The sequence below is a fragment of the Gopherus flavomarginatus genome, chromosome 1, assembly GCF_025201925.1.
Source record: "Gopherus flavomarginatus isolate rGopFla2 chromosome 1, rGopFla2.mat.asm, whole genome shotgun sequence".
NCBI lineage: Eukaryota > Metazoa > Chordata > Testudines > Testudinidae > Gopherus > Gopherus flavomarginatus.
The window spans coordinates 173,487,059-173,507,150 of record NC_066617.1 but is presented as its reverse complement, the minus strand read 5'-3'; the positions used below and the strand labels follow the sequence as shown (position 1 = coordinate 173,507,150).

The 20,092-nt window shown below is 40.7% G+C and overlaps 1 protein-coding gene across 1 annotated transcript in view; it reads right to left on the bottom strand.

The window, feature by feature from the left end:
* Positions 1 to 979: 979 nt before the first annotated feature.
* TMPRSS7 (transmembrane serine protease 7) overlaps positions 980 to 20,092 on the bottom strand; it is a 58,749-nt gene continuing 39,636 nt past the window's right edge. Inside the window, exons 11-18 of the mRNA XM_050962829.1 lie at positions 13,983 to 14,119; positions 12,931 to 13,038; positions 11,025 to 11,135; positions 9,827 to 9,943; positions 5,370 to 5,547; positions 4,196 to 4,464; positions 3,404 to 3,540; positions 980 to 1,223 (exon numbers count right to left, since the gene is read on the bottom strand). Coding sequence (XP_050818786.1) covers positions 1,053 to 1,223; positions 3,404 to 3,540; positions 4,196 to 4,464; positions 5,370 to 5,547; positions 9,827 to 9,943; positions 11,025 to 11,135; positions 12,931 to 13,038; positions 13,983 to 14,119 — 1,228 coding nt within the window. The 3' untranslated portion in view covers positions 980 to 1,052. The remainder of the gene's footprint in view (positions 1,224 to 3,403; positions 3,541 to 4,195; positions 4,465 to 5,369; positions 5,548 to 9,826; positions 9,944 to 11,024; positions 11,136 to 12,930; positions 13,039 to 13,982; positions 14,120 to 20,092) is intronic.

Here is a 20,092-nt window from a genome sequence, read left to right as displayed (position 1 = left end):
ACGCACACCGCCTGATTAATATGCTTAGTGTGTCCTCGTGCACTCGACTTTATACAATCTGTTTTACAAAACCGGTTTATGTAAAATCAGAATAATCCCATAGTGTAGACTTACCCTTAGACTATTACCAGGTAATATTGGGGTAGTGGGATGAACAAGGAAAAAGTTCACAGGTCACAAGAAAGGCTGGATTGATTTCCTTAGGCTACTTTTTGGCCTGGTTTTTGTTTTTTCATTCTTGACGAGAAACACAGCTGCTGCCATGGGACCCAAATCTTCCTCTTGTTTGCACTAGGGCTGGTTCTTGCTCACCTGCTCAGAGTCAAACTGATTGCCATGTGTGGGGTCAGGAAGGAGTTTTCCTCCAGGTCAGACTGGAAACGACCTTGGGTTGTCCTTTTTTTTTGCCTTCCTCTGAATTGTGTGGTCTTGGGTCACTTGCCAGGATTATCTGGTTATATCTCACTTAATCATTTCCCTGCCATTGCAGGGGCCTTAAGCCCTGGTGCATCTTGGTCCCTCCTATTCTCTGCCTGTGACACATAATAGTCTAGTCTCCTGTGGGCTGTAATACTTCTGTCTCATTTTGGTTGTTGAGTTAGCGTCTGGGTGCTGTTGGTGGCCTGTGATACACAGGAAGTCAGAGTAGATGATCTGGTGGTCCCTTCTGGCCTTCAACTCTATGACTCTTCTGCCGAAGCTGCACAATTGTTGTGACTTGCATGGTCATTTCCCATTGCAGTCATTGTCAATTTTTCAGAACTATTATGGACAGAGCAGTTATTTGTCCTAGCATACCTGTGGTCTACTTTAAACATCCCTTGCACTAGGCTTTTCAGACATGCAAAGTACAATCTCACCCTCCATCTGAACAGATGCCCTGTATTTTCTATTTCAACATGTAGAATGTTTGGACATTTTGAAGCTAAGGCATTTGTGTGATCTGTGATGCATGCAAAAAAATTTAACATCCACCAACTGTTTATTAATATGATTTTAATGGAGATAATCCAGATACAATATACTTTTTGTTGCCATTTGACCATTCCAGATTACAAAACCAAAGGCATATATCTGTGAATCCATGGAGAAAACTTTGACACCCTGGTGTATACACCAGGGAAATTTGGTCTTCCACACCCATAACCCCAGCTAACAATGCCAGTCAAAAACCACTTTCCATCACCATTGCTTCGACATGAGAGAGGTCCTCCAGAATCACCCTAGGAAAAGAATATTTTAGTTTAGATAGTCTATGGTAAAGAGTAATAAACCCTGGGCAAAAATCCACAGTATATACTTGGGCAACACTCCATGGAGCTCAGTATAAGTTTTGTTTAATGACAGAAAAACTTGGCCCATTAGGTCTGATTAGGAATAAAATAAATGAATTTAGTTAAATACAATGTAGATCATACTTATCCATTTGTATCGCCTATACTATTGTGTGTTTAATATTGCTGTCCTCGAACATGCTTTGGATATGATCTTAGAGTTCTATAGAGGCTTATTTTTTCGCCCAAACTAGGGGTACCTACATTTGCTATTGAAAAGTATTGTCTTTATTAATGGATTTAATGCAATACATTTTAGGATTCAATATCATCCTTGCTACTTAGAACAAAGATCAAATTCTGCCCTCTAATGTATGCACATGTCCCATTATCTTCTATCCTACCAGCAGCTGCATGCATGCATTTGAGGAGCAAAAAATCAGGCCCTAAACGAATAGTTCAGCAATAACATGCCACAAATAGCTTGTTTAACTCCAAAATAAAATATGAACAAACATTTAAGCAGAAACAGGACTGGACCTTTAAGTCAAATACAAATAGAAAAAAATGTGGAGCTCCTGAGTGAGAGATAGCCAAGCATATTTGTTTTAAATTGTGTTTCTCCCTTTCTATGACACTGTACAGTTTAACAGGCTTCAGAATGAAGAAAATGTGTATGGACAAATAGCATAGCATTTGAACATAGGGGAGTATAATAAAGAAATCTGCTGTGAACTATAGTAACCCTTATAAAGCACCAGGCAACTACAATGCTCTAAGAGACAGCCCAGTGGCAGTATTCTCTTCATCACTAGGATACTCTGGTAACAGTGCTATTTGCAAAATTTCATAGAAATAGATGATCCATGGTATAGTTCCTCCACATTCATGATACAAATCTAAAGTCAACATTATGATTCGAGTCTACTCTGCTTTGAGAATTTACCCCACGTCTGGCAACTGGGAGCCAACCACCAAAGCGCCATTAGAGTAATTACTAGAGCTAGTCAAAAATTGTCTAAGAGAAAAGCTGCTTTGGCTAAATCAATGCGTTTCACAGACGTGTACTGATTTCATCCAGTATTTTGAAGGAAACAAGTTAAATGTTTTTCAACTTCACTGTTTTGAATTTCAGAAATTTCAACTTTTTTGTCCCCATTTGGAAATTCCAAGTTTTGACTAGATCTAAGAATCACAAAAACCAGACAGCTACAATTTGCACCAGTGGTGCTTACTCCAGTTTTCAGTAGGACAAGGCATCAGTGCTGCAACTTGTGGCTTTCCTTGAGTATGTTTGATCACCCACCCACCCACATAGCTGCAGTTGCGTTAACTCCTGATTGGTGGATTGGGGCAAATTCCTTATGTAGGCAAAGCCTTAATTTCTTTTGCTATCACTTTCCAACACTAGCAAAAGGACAGGACAGGATTAAGGCTCAGTCCCACTTCCATCCAGGCCAGGACAGGATTTAAAAACTCTCAGATTCTGGCCCTCAAGTTTTAAAAGAGCAGATATACTCAGCTTAGTGACTGAGCAAAGTGATTGTACAAATGGCATTACTGATTTCTATGTTTATTGCCTCTCAGTGACGCCACATCAAGTATGCTATTCACTGGTAAAATTTTGCTTGCTAGCACTTCAGCTGTCAACCTTGCAATCTCAACGTGGCATTCAAGAGTCAGGCCAGGTTCATGCTTACTTTTAAGTCTTCATTTGTTTGAAGGCAGTATTTATCTTGAGAATCTGTGATCCTGACTTGCATTTGTGTGGCCCATTGGCCCTGTAACTGAAACTTAGTAAACAGTGCTATTGAGACTCACAAAGAAGTAGGTCTCGGCTTCTTCTTTGCTGTGTTGGTTTTGTAGTACTAACCAGAGTAATAATATTTCCTTTCCCACCACTGCCAACACATTTAATGCTAGTGAAGTCAGCACACAGATGGCAGATCTGCTGATAAAGAGGTCTTTTGCATAGCTGTTTTTCAGAGCAGAACTCTACTTACATCAAGACAGTTAACCATTGACAAAATGTTAGCCAATAGTTCTTTACCACTTATAATGCAACAACGGAAGATCAAAAATAATGATTTAATTTGAACTTTATAAAAAAAAAAAAAAAAAAAACCTACTTTGCAGCCATCTTTCATCCCAGACATCACCCCCGCACATAGCATTCGGGCTGTGATAATCCCATATGTGGAATGACACAATGTTTGGTCAACAATTTCTACCTCGGCTTTCTGCAGAATTGCTGAACCCTGGTCATCTGGAAAACATTGACAGAAAGCCAACCTGATTTAACAGGCTTGAAAAATACTGCTCATGTATTTGACAGTTAGCGTGTTTGCTCCTTGCCTAACAGTTTAACTTCTGTTGCTCCGGATCTATACAATTATCTCAATGCAACCCATGAAGATAATGCGTTGTTCAATACAAATGTAAGTTCAATACAACTTGTGTTAAACAATTAAGTTCCTTTCTTTTAAAATGTACATCCACCTAACACCATACAAAGATTGGATTAAACTCGCATGGAACTCAACTACATGAGCACACGAGATTTTTAGTTCTCTGTAGAAACTCTAGCCTGTTGAGTTCTCAAAGCAGGATGTCAAGTTACCATCAGAACTAACTAACTGTCTTAGGGTCTGGAGTTAACCTCCCTAAAAACACTGTTTCTAGCAGTTTAACCCCTTTAGACAGGAAGAACAGAACAAACTCACTATAGGGCAGTAGGCAATAAGGAATCCTGCCCCATCTCCCCATTTGAGTGTAGTCCTGCTTAATGCAGCAAAGAATGAAGACTAACTAGACACAAGACAAATTCAGCTTTGGAGTGAGCCAGTACAACGTCACTCGAGTCAATGGAGATACTACAGAACTCAGGTTGGCCCTATGAGTGAATGAAAGTAGGAGCTCACTTGCTTCTTGCCTTTGACCCCAGCCTGTTATCCAGCACTTCTCGCCACTGTGTGTTTTATGTGAAAGTGGAGGTATGCAGATCGGCTGAATGACGTGTTTCATTGTGTCAGGCCATGGCATGCTTAGCTGTAGCAGTGCAACATCATAGTCATAGTTTCTGCTGTTATAGTATTCGTGAACAATGATTCTTCTCACCGCAGACACAAACTTGGCATTCCCTTGAGTGCGCATGCCTAAGTGCGCAGTCCAAGTTCGAGGATCGGATAGCCTAACAATGGATTAATGTACAATCAATCTTCAAGACAAACTGTTGGAAACATCTTCAAGACACAATGCTCAGGAAAACCCTGATGCTGAATGGGTTTAAAAATGGCAATTTTTAAACCCAAAAGAAGAAAACCCAAACCACAAAATATGGAACTAACAGAATATATTCTGGTATCACATTTTACCCAAAATGCTTTTGCTGCAGCTTCCAATTCCCTTTTTAAGGTTCCTTGTTGTCTTACCTACATTGTAATTCTTTGGGACAAGGACCTTGTCCTCATACCTCCCTGTAAAGGTGTCTAACTTGCTTTTAGCAGCACAGTGTTAGTAATACCACCTTATAGATACCTGCATCTGAGGCCTTTTCTACATTGGTGGCAGCATATAGGGTATATGTAGTTACACACTACAGTGAAAAGCAGGCTGTGTCCACACTGTGATGTGTAGGTAGCTACACGTGGCTCTGATAGTGAGGAGGCAGCAAGACACTAGACTGCTAAAGATTGGACAGTAGACCTGTGAGGCACTGCTTGGGAACGTAGAAAGCTGCATAGGGTATATCTCTTAAGGTTCTGGTATGGCTTTTCCCACCTAAGCAGAGCCTCACAGTCTACGCTGTTATTTATACTCATGCTGTGAAGGCATGCAGTGTATGTACACAAACACGCCACCAAAACTTAATTTAGACTATGTAAAATGAAAGGTAAATTTGAAAACTGGACCCGCCCACCGCATCATTAGGATTTCTGTATATGTGAAGTGCAGAGGTACTAATTCATAGTATTAAATGAACTGAAATCAAGTGACAGTGTTTAGTTAACTCACCCTGTGCCATATCTACCAGAAACCACCACATTCAGAGATACTGAAATGTGTCAGGTGCATTAAGTGGATGTCATTGTTTACCTGTTTCCTTGAAAACAATGAGCCGCCGACAGAAGCCATTCCCTTGAGATCACTGATGCCCCACAATAAGCAACTCCAACAAAATGGAGGCTGACTTGCCAGGGCCATTCACCTTCTCGTGCATCAGAGCCTCCTATGATTCGATGGTAGATATTGCTGATTTTACTGCTGCCACAACCTTTAAAAGAAGATAGAAATAATAAATTTACCAATGACACTAGCACCCATCATGTGCAAGGATGCTTCCCAAATGGAGGAAGAAAGAATCTTCTCCCCACTATCTTCTTCACCGAAGGCATTTTGAAATGCATTTCACTGAAAAGCTCTGAACTGAAAACCCTGGAGAGAGGGGGTCCTAGATTTATCTTACCTATTCATGGAAAGAAAAGATGGTCTTGTGGTTACTGCACCAGACTGGGGAGTTCTGGGTTCTCTTCCTAGCTTTGCCACAGACTTCCAGAGCAATTGTGAGCCAGTCACTCACTCTCTGTGCCTCAATTCACCATCTGCAAAGCAGAGATAACCCTTCCCTACCTCGCAGAGGTGTTGGGAGAATAAATTTACTGTGGGTGGCTTTCAATATATAAACTAGACAGGGGGAAAAAAAATAAATAGATACCATTCCTACCCCCGCTCTCATGTGCCTGAACTTGAGCTGAAGGCATCCCTTTTGAAGGAGCTACATGGCATTACTGAACTATTCTAATTGTTGCCCTTCTCTTGAAACTGTAAAGAAAGCGGCAGTTGAGTGGCAGCCACAATGGGGGGTTTATGACTTGAATACCTCTCCACTCGGGAATGGATTGGGGCCAAAAAAGTTTGTTTATTTCACACAGACTACATAGAGTGGTCAATAACCTGGAGTCTGAAATCACTGTTGCCAGCTCTTGCAAATTTATGAATACAACAATTTTGGCCCTGCTACTGGCTGTCTCACAATGACATGAAAAGCTCCACTCACCACGTGACTTAGGATACAAGGAAGAAAGCTCTCCCCACAAGGCCCTGTTACCTAGGAGACAATGCACTAAACTATAAATCCATATACCATGAAGTCTTGTCCCAGCTCTTCCACTGATGACTGTTAACGTTTCTAGGCATTTCACCACCTCTATTATGAGCCACTCTTTTTAGGAGTTTCATACCCCTCAGGGGTTAACTATCACTCATCCATCTCACAGTTGAGGTAATTAAGAGTTTGCACAAGGTCACTTCAGAAAGAATGGGGACTAGAACCCAGGTCTCCATTATAAGAGATGTTAGTCTCAGCCATATTGCCACAGGTCATTCAGAAGGAAAATGGCAAATTAGGTGCCTCAATTAGCTACATTAACCATGTGGCTCTGTTTCACTCACTAGCAGTTAGACCACTCAGACCTTTATGGCACTGCCACTACTTCCATGCTAAGAGTTCTGGGGAGGGGGTTAAACAAGTGCTAGAGGCTCATGCTTTTAGATCCATCAGACCTTGGTTCAGCTCCCAAGGATGACTCAACAGGAGGCTTGTTACATTTGATTGTGTTATATTACAACAACTAGATCACAATCTGTTCCCAGAGCCAGGAAATTAAACCCAGAAGGGTAACCACCACTAATGGCTCTCAGATATGCTATCAAAGGAATACACAATTATGTGTTTTGTCTCCCTCGATAGACTTGTCTACAGCAAAGATAATAGCATGCCTTCCCTCTCACCAGTTATTCCTATAGTTTAACTGAAAGAGGTCTATGGGAGGGATCTGAAGATAGTGCACTTATGGTGCATGCAGGGGTAAAAAATGTACTTCTGTATTCAATTTAATATAAGGAGACCAGGATATTTTATGTAGCAGAACACTGGATTTAGAAATGAATTTGTTGCACTAATAGTAATTTTCCTTTTTATAGCCTGCATTTTCAGTGTGTGTGTTTTGGTTAATGGAAACCACCACTTTAAGAACAGGATATGTCCGATAGCATATCAGAGATGCAGCAACGTGTGGAACATTCTGCCTGAAGTCCCCCAAGAGGAGTGGAGGACCGTACCTGTCTCCAAAAAAGGTCATAAGTGAGTTAGCAAACTTACCCTTTTCACAAAGCAAGGCCTCCTTTTCAAAGGTTGTTTGGCAGGCAGCCCTATACAAAAGGAGCTTGGCTAGTCCTGTTCCTAGCTCCCATATCACAAACTCATTACCATGTTTTGCGCAAGAAGGTAAGCTCTTCAGGTAAGAGATGCTTTTGTGTTTGTACAGTGCATAACAATGAGGTTAGACTTTAGGGTCAGAAGGGAGCAATATGATCATCTAGTCTGACCTCCTGCACAAAAGCAGGCCACAGAACCCTACCTATCCACTTCTACAACAAACCCCTAACCTATGTCCGAGTTATTGAAGTCTTCAAATTGTGGTTTGAAGACCTCAAGCTGCAGAGAATCCACCAGCAAGTGACCCATGCTGCAGAGGAAAGCGAAAAGCCTCCAGGGGCTCTGCCAATCTGCCCCGGAGGAAAATTCCTTCCCGACCCCAAATATGACGATCAGCTAAACCCTGAGCATGTGGGCAAGACTCACCAGCCAGCACTCAGGAAAGAATTCTCTGCATTAACTCAGATCCCATCCCATCTAACATCTCATCACAGACCACTGGGCATACTTACCTGCTGATAATCAAAGATCCATTGCCAAAATTAAGCTATCCCATCATACCATCCCTTCCATAAACTTATCAAGCTTAGTCTTAAAGCCAGATATGCCTTTTGCCCCCACTACTCCCCTTGGAAGGCTGTTCCAGAACTTCACTCCTCTAATGGTTAGAAACCTTCATCTAATTTCAAGTCTAAACTTCCTAGTGTCCGGTTTATACCCATTTGTTCTTGTGTCTACATTGGTACTAAGCTTAAATAATTCCTCTCCCTCCCTAATATTAATCCCTCTGATATATTTATAAAGAGCAAGCATACCCCCCTCAGCCTTCTTTTGGTTAGGCTAAACAAGCCAAGCTCTTTGAATCTCCTTTCGTAAGACAGGTTTTCCATTCCTCGGATCATTCTAGTAGCCCATCTCTGAACCTGTTCCAGTTTGAAAGGTTCTGACCTTATTTGAGTTCTCTGGCTAACTCATTTAAAAAGGGGACAAAAAAAATAGTGTCAGTATAAATTAGAAGCAACACTAATTTGGCATGTGCATTGGAGTGGGCAAGTGGAGTTCAAAAATCAGATGACAAACAAACAAACAAAAAACAAACAAACATGATTTAAATTTTAAGTGTCATGATTTTTTTTTTGGTGTCCAGATTATGTTTTGGGATTGGCAATACTATGATGTGTATGTGAACAATTTGCTGGTATAAAGAGATATAAGTATTCACTGTGACTTATATTTGTAGCTAACAGATTGGAAAACAAACCAAGATTCTACCTTCTCATCATGCCAACATAAGATAAGATATTTATTATTATTGATTACATGGATTGCAGTAGCACCTCGGATCCCAATCACAGCACCATTGTAGGCACAGTACTAACCTAACATGAAACGTTCCCTGCCAAAGAGCAGGAGCCTACACTAAGTAAGTAATGGAAGAGCAATACAATAAATGAAATAAACAGATGTCACTTGGATGGCACAGATCTTCATTATAGAGCATCTCTTTTTTCATGCTTTGATCCGCATTAAAATAGTTCATGTTACCACTTAAGTTCCAATGGTGTTGATTAACACTTGACCTTGAAAGAGGCAGGTTACGCTTCTCAGAGCGATTTGTCTAATACCACCTGCAAATTCAGGCAGATATTATTCCATTGGTTTAATCACTATATTCCATGCTGTACTTTTTCCTGTGCATAGAAGACTGTTATCCTTCGATGTCAGCCCTGCATCTTTCATTAGCACACAGCTCATAGTAAAAAAGTTAGATTTTAAGTTATCTTGAAAAGTATAGTTTATCCTTGGCATCTATTCCTTCTTCCAAATCTACCATGATCCTCAGAAAATTCAAATCACCGATGATTTGCTGAAGCATCCATCCTCTTAATAGGATTTAATCATCATGTATCAGGTACAATATCCTCTAAAATAAGTGACTGGGGAAGCTGGGGCACCAATTAAAAAACTGTGCAGTGTTGGCAAAATTTTAACTAGAATAGATCTGATTCTTTGACTGGCTACCCAACTTCACTCTGCAACTCGTCCTGCTCTCTAGCTCCCTAGACAAGAATCTATTTTCAACCTGAATACTAAAAGCACACACACACAAAAGTTTGTGTTGTGAGGAGCCTTAACTTTAACACTAAAAAACCAAGGAAGTTCCATAACAACACAAATCAGACCCAATATCACCTGATTTCCAAGCTTCAACTTATTAAACACACTCTGAACACATTCACCACTGAGTAGAAAGTGTGTGTACTTTAAACTGGAAAAAAAATGTAATTTAAATATAAAAAGCTAAAATTTGAAGATTAATATTTGAGAGACTTACTGCAATTACGTTCATCACTTCCATCAAGACAATCCGCTATCCCATCACACTTTGCGTTTTGCTTTCTAATGCAAATATTATCTCTGCACTTGAAAGTATGGTTGGTGCAAGGAATACCTGAAACAGGGAACAAAAAGGAACCATATACTTCTGGACTGTCAATCCAACAGCTTGGACTAAGAAATTGTCTCTACTTAAAGGGTTGGCTGAACCTCCACTACCAGGGCTGGCTCTAGGCACCAGCGTCCCAAGCATGTGCTTGGGGCGGCACTTTTCAAGGGGAGGCATTCCATCCCACCTCCCCCTTTTTTTTTTCCCTTGGGGCAGCAAAAAACCTGGAGCCAGCCCTGCCCACTACAACCCCCTCCTATTAGATATTCAGCTTATATTGGCAGAAACTGAACGGAGTAAGCTATACTAGCAAAAGAAATTTTTTCTGATATAAGTAGCATCTCCAATAAGGCTTTTGGAGACATAGCTACATTGGGAGGTTTGGGGTTTCCCCCCCCCCCCCATGCTCCTAACCAGCAGTTATTCTGTAAAAATTTAAGCGTGGGCAGGGCCTAAGTGTAGACTGGAAAAAAATGGAAGTCATAGCAAATATGTCAATGCTTCTATTACAACAGCATAAGTTAACCACAGCAACTCAATGAGGGAAGCTTTAATCATCATATTTTAGGTAAGGAGTATTCCAACCTCTGTGTCCTTCATATCGTTTCCTATTCCTTCTTGGGTCATATAAAATAAATGAAATACTCCTCATTTTTTGCCAACTCAGAAATATCCTGTGAAATTTCACATGCCTAGAATAAAAGTTAAATAGGCCTAAAACATGGCTAGCCTGAAAAAAATATTTTTGTAGCATTTCCTCAATTTTGGTCTTTTGGTGTCTTGCTGTTCTGAGAAATATCTGTGCTTCAAACAAAAACTATGCACGTCTGATTCCTAATAAGACTTATCTCTTACATAGCTCTTTATAGGCATTTAGTCCTAAGAGCAGCCTCAGAGGTTTGTTGGGCTTTTTTACAAGCATCTCAGGAAGCTAAGCATCATCATTTCATGCCTACACAAGAACAATTGTCCAAGGATATTCATGTTAGAGATTGACTATGCCCTTTAGAGTATTTGAGCCAGATATTCCAACTAGAGTTGGGTAAGTGATGGAGAGGAAACATACTTGACCAAAAAGTAACCATACTTTTGGTGCAGTTCTGCTCATCTCTGCCATCCTCACAGTCATGTATTCCATTGCAGGCAAGTGAAGTATACTGCATCAAGAAGCTGGCATTACAATTCTCTTTGGACACAGCTAGAGTAGGAAGAAAGTAGGAGGTCAGCAATGCAAATATCATGGCTAAATTTGGAGGGCTGAGTAGAGTTCTATTAATGCCACCCTGCCACCATCTAAAATATTTATAGATCTTCCTCTCTTACCAGGTACTTTACAAAAGGTAAGTATTATTACTGTCTTATGCATGAGCAAACCATGAGAGAGAAAAACACTAAGTAAATTACCCAAGATCACAAAATTAGTCAATGACAGATTCAGAAATTAAACCCACTGCTGTTGTAATTCTTGAGCCTACAAATGTATCCCAATTTTTACAGCTGAGATCACAATTAAGTGTAAGTTCATAAGATGTCACAATAACCTCTAACAAAAAATAGTGATACGAAAAGATACAAATGGAAACAGAAAGACTGAATTAGTCCAACCAAAAAGGCCTCCTGAGATAACTCAAAGACTGTGTTATGATCATGCCTGGTAAACAAGGAAAGTGTGGAACAGGATATTAGTGAACCAATATTAGTGTGTTGGAAACTAAGCCTAGTTGGTGGCCAAAACAACAAGAGGATGGTCTATTCTAGCCATTGCTGCTTTTGGGATCCTTAAAGAAGGAGACTTTGGAGAAAAGTCATCATGGTTGCCACCCCACCATCTCCTGGGACACCTTTGTAGCATCCTAATCTGAAAAATGTCCTGGCCAGACTGGGCCAGAGAGAGGAACCCAGATAACATTGCCACCTCCCCTGGCTCCACCTGAAACCCAGTCACCACTTGAGATGAAATGGGATTGGATTTTAACAAGAACAAACAGCTCCAGCCAACCACAACTAATTTCTTCTCTTTTCCCCCAAAAGAACAAATATTAACATTGTTAATGCCATCTAAGAGACTGTCATTTTCCTACTAAAACCTCTCTAGCTAAAGAGAAAGGGAACAAGCAATATTATTAAAATTAAAGTCTTAATACTTTACATTTCAAATGCTGTAACTATTTTTCCTTCTTCTCTTTCTCTTTAATAAAAAAGTCAAAAGGATTTTTAATCATGTGTTATCACGGGGGAGGGGTAGCGCGGTGGTTTGAGCACTGGCCTACTAAACCCAGGGTTGTAAGTTCAGTCCTCAAGGGGGGGGATTTGGAGATTGGTCCTGCTTTGAGCAAGGGATTGAACTAGATGATCTCCTGAAGTCCCTTCCAACCCTGATATTCTGTGGTACTAAGCAGGCTGAAGTCTCAATATACCCAACCATTTAAAGCTGCACAGGTTCAGGAGTGTGGTCAACTCCTTGGGCCTGTATATTCCATCTCAATTAATACAGTACACACTATTGATTTTAATTGTAACTGGTTATTTCCACTCTGATGTTCAGCCATCCCTTCCACAATAGTCTTCAGATAATGGATCCTTAATGCCTGAAGGCTAGCGCACTAACCCGCTATACAATCTGTCCCCATCAGCACCCATTAATATGCATTTAGAATAAAGTTGCATTGCTAAGATGAAGAGGATGGGAAGCGGGTAGGACATAGAATGTTTTAATTTAACAGCATCACCCTTCAGAGGAAAATAAACATGACTTGTTTCAGTTATTTTTGGATAACCTTTATCCCCTGACTCTTTAGTATCAGCATCTTACCTGTGGCAAATAAACAAGGCTCACAAATTTTTCATATTTGTTTAAGCAATCAAATCTGAATTTATCTTAAGCCTACAAAAACAGGCTGGAAGTCTCAAGTTTTCTAGTACTCTCTCCTTTAAATTCCAACAGAAAACACATTCTTTGGGTTTCCATTTGCAAATGATAAGCAAATACTAACCACAAAAGAGTTCATCACTTTCATCAAAGCAGTCATTGATGCCATCACAGCGCCGAGCCTGCTCAATGCATAGGCCAGTGGAACATCTGAAGTACTCGGCTGGACATGCTGAAGGCAAAATGGATAATCTATAAATTCTCTGCTTCCAAATATTTGTAATTCACAACATGAAAGTAACATCATTAAAATATTGTAAGGAAACAAAGTAAAATATGTTTAAAAATATTGTTAGCTGTGTTATTACTGCCACCTTAACTTATTGGAAAGCAGTTAATGTTAGCCATACTGTTACACCCTACTCTTCACTCAACTTTCACCACAAAATCAAGAACGGCCTGATTCTATTTTTAATATTCAGATTCCTTTCTGATGCCCATTTCTGTTTATGCATTTCAAATGCAAATGTCACTGCAGTATGGACCAGTCCAGTTCCTGTGTAGAGTATAAGATTTATACACACAGTCCCCCTCAATTAAACATATCTCAGTCAGGATTTTTTCCTATTATATCTCATGCATTTCCCCCTCCCTCAAATACATCTTTTCTTGTTATGTTGCCCAATAAATATTCCCTATATTTTCACACCAACTACCTACAACTTCTGCTGTTCAAAGCTAGCTCTTTAGTTATGATTGCTGCATGACAGAGTATGTAAACTCAGAGAAAAAACTGTATTGGCAGAGTTTGTTAATTCGTGCACTGTTTGATTGGAGCAGCAGCAGCAAAGTAACATAGCAGAGACATGCATTAACAATGGCTTTGGGTGCGGGTGGGGAGTGACAGAATGGCAAATTTAGCTGATATTTTAGATCACTGAACCAGTTAAATTTCAGAACAGGTACTGACTTATTTTAGGTTTAAAGTCTTTTCCTTAAGATTAGTGAAGAAAAAACAGGATTTCCTTGGAATATTTATTCTCAAGCTAATTCACAGTTTCTCAGGAAATCCAAAACTCATTTGTCATGAATCTTAAAACTAAACTTGTGATAAATATTTTAATTCAAAAAGGGATTTTATAAACATGCACGGGAAAAAATTGAAAACCATCTTACGCTGGCTGATGTTGTAGCTGCCATATTCTACCAGAAGCGGCTGCTCTGAAAGCTTGGAACTACACTGAAGCTCAATGTTAACTATAGAGCTTGCCACGCGGAAAATTGTTTGGTGATCAATGTAGTAACCACAGTACCTAAAAATGAGTGATGATAACATTAGTTAAAAAGCTGCTTTTGCCCTAAAATGCTTCACATACTATTTAAGTACAACCTCATCGAAGTGCAGCCACCTGGTACACAGTGTAGTTGCCGAACATATTTTAGCCTAGGAGACAAGTGCAAATGAGAAGTGTGATGTTATCCCTCAGATCAGATGAGGCTTTTTTTTTTTTTTTTTAAGGGGAGTGGGGAGAATAGGTCTCATCTGAAAAACACATGCACGTTAACTACATTAAACAATTTACTTCCCACTAAACTACAAAGGGGGAAATCGAACCTACTGCACTATTGCCAACCTCAACCATTCCAAAAAATATTGGGACTGACTTAAAAATTATGACACTTTATTTGAACACCACATTCAGGATTTTTGCGTTATAGGTTTTGAGCCCTTAGGCTCTCACTGCATGCATTCAAGCTGTTCCCTGCAGAAGTGAGAGCTAGAAACTTAATTTTCTTTAATGAATACTGAGATTTTTGCATGTAGTCTCTTGACTCCAGGAGCTGAGGCTTGAACATATACACCAAAAATCCCAAGACTCGTGATAAAATCATGAGAGTTGGCAAAACTGCTACTGGGATTTGAACCTGTGATTTCAGACAGGGTACGGTGATTTGCTGTGCAGCCAAAGTGCTCAGGCACCATGGGGATGATGGTGGGAAAGGGAAATCATCATAAACCATCTACACAAAACTCCTGTCACTGCAAGAACAGGCTTTAATGGATAAAGTGAACTAAAAATGTTAACACTCCAGATTTAAGGTAGAAATGAGGAAACTATGACAACTGTGTTAAACTGCTGACCCAGAAGATACATAGAAGCATTCATCTTCACTGGAACATAATTCTTAACTTATAATACAGCACTCTCACTGCATTCGTTGCTATGTCCAGAAGCACCATCACCTGGCAATTAGGTTTTTAAGTTCCAGAGTTTCTTTTTTCCCTATTGAATCTGTGCTGGGGGAAAAGGAGAAGCTCAGCATCGTGGGTTGACTGGGGCAGGGAGAGAGGGCTGCTTTCTCAAATCTTAGTATAATTTTACTATGGCTAGCCTTCTCCTTGTCAGTTTGACTAGTGCCATTTGCAAAAGAAGACTTAATAGCAACCAACAGGCAGCTCCCTAAGTCCCCAGTGTATTGATCATAGAATCATAGGACTGGAAGGGACCTCGAGAGGTCATCTACTCCAGTCCCCTGTACTCATGGCAGGACTAAGTATTATCTAGATCAGGGGTAGGCAACTTATGGCATGCGTGCCAAAGGCAGCACACGAGCTGATTTTCAGTGGTACTCACCACTATCCAGGTCCTGGCCACCAGTCCGGGGGGGCTCTGCATTCTAATTTAATTTTAAATGAAGCTTCTTAAACATTTTAAAAGCCTTATTTACTTTACATACAAATATAGTTTAGTTATATATTATAGACTTATAGAAAGAGACCTTCCAAAAGATCTTAAAATGTATTACTGGCACATGAAATCTTAAATTAGAGTGAATAAATGAAGACTCGGCACACTACTTCTCAAAGGTTGCCAACCCCTGATCTAGACCATGCCTGACAGGTGTTTGTCCAACCTGCTCTTAAAAATCTCCAATGATGGAGATTCCAGAACCTCCCTAGACAATTTATTAAAGTGCTTAAACAACCTGACAGTTAGGAAGTTTTTCCTAATGTCCAACCTAAACCTCCCTTGCTGCCCATTGCTTGTTGTCCTATCCTCAGAGGTTAAGAACAACAATTCTTCCTCGTGGTAGCATCTGAAATATTCCACTGCATGTATAGTAGAAGGGTTTGGAAAATATAACAGAATCTAACAACTTAGGGAGATTTTTTTTTTATGAGCTGGGTGTACTGAATGTAGCTATGAGAGGTGACTTGTTTGAATTGCACCTTTAACTTTCTAGCAGTCTTTCTACCAGCAAGGGCAGATGCCATTCTGAGAGGTAGAGCTGATGCAGTCTGTTACACGTGCTGTCTCATGGAGACTTATTCTGTTTTGCTCTTTCAGTTAGTGCAAAATAATTCAAAATGGAACTAGATTATAGTTCTGTTTATAGCAAAATAAATACTGGAACCCAAAAACTTCACCATGAAAAGTTTTTGAAAACATTAAGGAAATGTTACATTGAAAGTATGTTTGGTATAGACATGACAAGCGAACTGGTGGAAAGATGTTCCCCAAATGGTCTTCTGGTGACCAACCTAAGTGGTCCCCACGTCCTCATAAAAATGTAGCATTCCAGGAGAGGGCAGGAAACAGTCAGAAGGATAAAGGAGGAACTGGATGTTTTGAGAGAGAGGATACCAGGGAAAAAATAAGTTACCTGGCAAGCAAACACCAAGCCCACATCAACTATTAATATTCAAGGGCTTTTCCCTTTGAAAGCAAAGTCTTTAAACAAGTGGACTGAATGAAAGATGGAGAACTGCCTTGGGTGTACATCTAGTTTAAGCTGCCATCTTGGCAAACAGCTTCTCTGGATTTCTGCCTAGATGCCACTTACTGAATCTGAGAAAGCTAAATTGCCCAAAGATGCCAAGAACACTTAAGCCAGCCTGTCCAGCTGCATTTCTATGGCATCTTTCATCAAAAGATGCCACAGAGACTGCACATGATCTGTAGACACTGCCATAAAACAATATTTATATTTAGTGTGTATATTTAAAAACTATAAATAATAAAAGAATGCCATCCATCAACCTTTTAGACTCATTTTAAAAATAGAGTAAGCTTTTGAAAGTGGAAAAAAATTCTGAGCAACATTTAAGCACTGAGGCTGGTCTAGAATTTGACACTAATAAAGGAAAAGTTCCCCAAACTAACATTTCATCATGAGGAATAACCTGTCAGTTTTAAGGCCTTATCTACACTAGCAAAATATCCATCATTATCAAGAGGTGATAGCAATGGAAACAGTTGAATTGATGCTGAACACTTTGATTTTGCAAGCATAGCTAAGAGCAGAACTGTTTCAAAAACAACTTTGGTTAACACCTACTAAACTCAAGGAAGGATCAGATGAATTATTGGATTTGAGGCACTGTCTGATAAGGACTGATTTGTAGGCTGGAACTAGAAGTTACTTTTTATTCATTCTGTTTATTATGGTAGTTCTGTTGTATTAATTAAGGTTCAATATCTGGGCCACAGGTGTTTAATGTTGGACAGTGACTGGGTTTTAAACAAGGTTTGATATAGAGACCTCAGCCAGCTTAATACGATATCATACACACCGTTAATAATTTTAACCTTTTATTAAAGATACAGAAAAAAGGAAGACTGGTGTTAACATTCACTTGCAACCTCACTGCTTGAAAAATGCCAGGACAGCACATGATCTTACTCTGAGACCTGGCAAACTTCTAACAGCATTGGGCCTTTGAGGGCACTGCTTTTAGTTGTCAGTTTCTAATCACAGACTTACAGCAGTGTTACAGAATACACAATTTGGCCATCTAAGCCAGAAACTTATTAGATAGAAGGAAAAGGGAGCGAGATAGTCAAGAGAAGAAAGTAGATAGGGAAGGAAAATGACATATTTAGATGGGAAGGTGGAGAAAAGGGGGCAAAGTCTCACATCTCAGGTGGTGTTTGGGATTTAGCTAAAGCCAGTATTGATGGGGATGTCATGGCGGTCCCCCTCTGGCCAGTATATTTCTCAAGATGATGAAGATCTGGGGGGTGTCAAGAGATGGTGGCATGGCAGCCATAATGGTGCTCTGGAAGCCAATTATCCCCCCAAAGTCTCTTTAGGAACCTCAAAAGGGAGTGATGGATAGAATTCCCCATCCTCATTATTTTGTCCACCAATTAGGCCTAGTTTCTAACACACCAATTTTTATTCACTGATCTCCAGTCCTCAACTCCTCTTGTTTACCAGGTATGATCTTAACACTGTCCTTGAGTTATATCAGTCAGCCTTTTTGTTTGGCACAATTCAGTCAGTCTCTGTTTCGTACCTTTTCCCCTGCATCACCATTTATCATTACAAGTTGCTGTGACATCTTATGAACTTACACGTCACTTTTTATATTTGAACTTACAATTAGGGTAAATTTCTAGGCCCCGTTATCACAACAGGACCTGAACCCCATTCAGGGCCGGCTCTAGGCACCAGTGCGCCAAGCGCGTGCTTGGGGCAGCATGCCGCGGGGGTGCGCTCTGCCGCTTGCTGGGAGGGTGGCAGGTGGCTGCCCTGCAGGCGTGCCTGCGGAGGGTCCACTGGTCTCGCGGCTCTGGCGAAGCATCCGCAGGCACGCCTGCGGGAGGTCCACCGGAGCCGCGGGACCAGCGGACCCTCCGCAGGGACGCCTGCGGGAGGTCCACCGGAGCCACAGGACCGGCGAGCTGCAGAGCGCCCCCTGCGGTGTGCCGCCGTGCTTGGGGTGGCAAAATGGCTACAGCCAGCCCTGACCCCATTGTGCTAGATGCTGTACAATCAGATAAGAGCATATTCAATACAGAAGGTAACAGAGAAGTTAATCAGTCCACTTCTCATGAGAATTCAAGGAACTAATGGACATTAACCGGTGTCTGTGTGCACCCCAAGCATCTGCTGTAAAGAATGGGAAAACTTGTTTCTTGTGAAGGACTTTGGTGCAATAAAGCTACCATGCAAAGCAAAATTAAGTATTTCTGACAGATGGAGGGGATTCTGCTCCAGCAGCAAATGGAGAGAGGTGTATGGCTTCTTAAATGGCATGAGAACAGCTATGCAAAGTGTTCGTTGTAAAACCCCAAACCACATTCACATGGGTAAGCAGAAGGGAGCTTGAGCAAATGCATTGTTGACCAAGCTCCCCCGTTCTGTTCCCATACTACTAGGAGCAGGGACTTCCTGCATTTTGTCAAGGCCAATAGGAGTGCATGTGGTTCATTTGCCACATGCTTGCTAACACTCCCACAGCAAGAGAGGGCTTGCCAGAGTGCGCACACAGCAGGAGGTTTATTAGACATCTGATTTCCCCCTACTAGCTAGCAGAGACCTGCCCAGCTTCCTTCCACACAAGGGACTCCACTCCGCACCCAACATACCTCTGTAGCAAAGAAACCAGCTAACATACTTGACCACTTGCTCCCAAAGCCAGGAGAGTCTGTCTCCTCTCACCCATACAAGATGACCTGCCAGCGACTACTTCTGATGGGACACACAATGAGGCGATGAAGCAGAGTATTTTTTTAAAACAGTTCCTTGTGGAAATTTTTACAGCTTATCACAGTATGTAGAATTCTTCTGATGGTGTTTTCACAACACAAACATTAACAAGAAGACATCTATTTTTAGAAGTCTGTAAAAATTTTAGCAAAATCAATTCTCAGAATGTGCGTGCTCTCTGGGTAGGCAGAAGCTTTTTGGACTCACTGAATAGACAGCGGAAGTCATACAGTAGGACTTGTGGGTCCCTGACTGGCTAAACCTGTCCCCATGTAATCAGAACGGACAACTGTAGTAATTTTAGGGTGGGGAGTCCCAGTTATCACAGCTACAGTATATTCCAAGGCCTTACTCCAATCCTCAAAAGCATGCGAGTCTCCAGCAGTTTTTTTAAAACCAGGTTCACCCAACATAGCTAGCACTGTCATTAGAACAGGTCAGAACTGGACTATTTTGACCCCCCCCAAAAAACCTTGCATTGAGAAACTGAAAGAACTGAATTTTTTTTTTTTGGCAAAACACCCAAATTTTCCTATGCAAGCAGACACTTGATGCAAAAGTTTGTTTAAATACCTGGTTTTCCTTTGAAAAGCAGTTTCAATGGAAAATTTGACCCAGCCCTAGCTGTAATATCACCGGGTTACCAAGATCAGGAATATGGTCCCAGTCCTCACATTTGAAAATTAAACCACTACAATAAAGTTACCATGGGCCATACTTTTTTTAAAAAAAATCCTGTGACTCAGAAGGCAAACAGCTGGACCATAATTATTTTAAAAAGAGGTTCT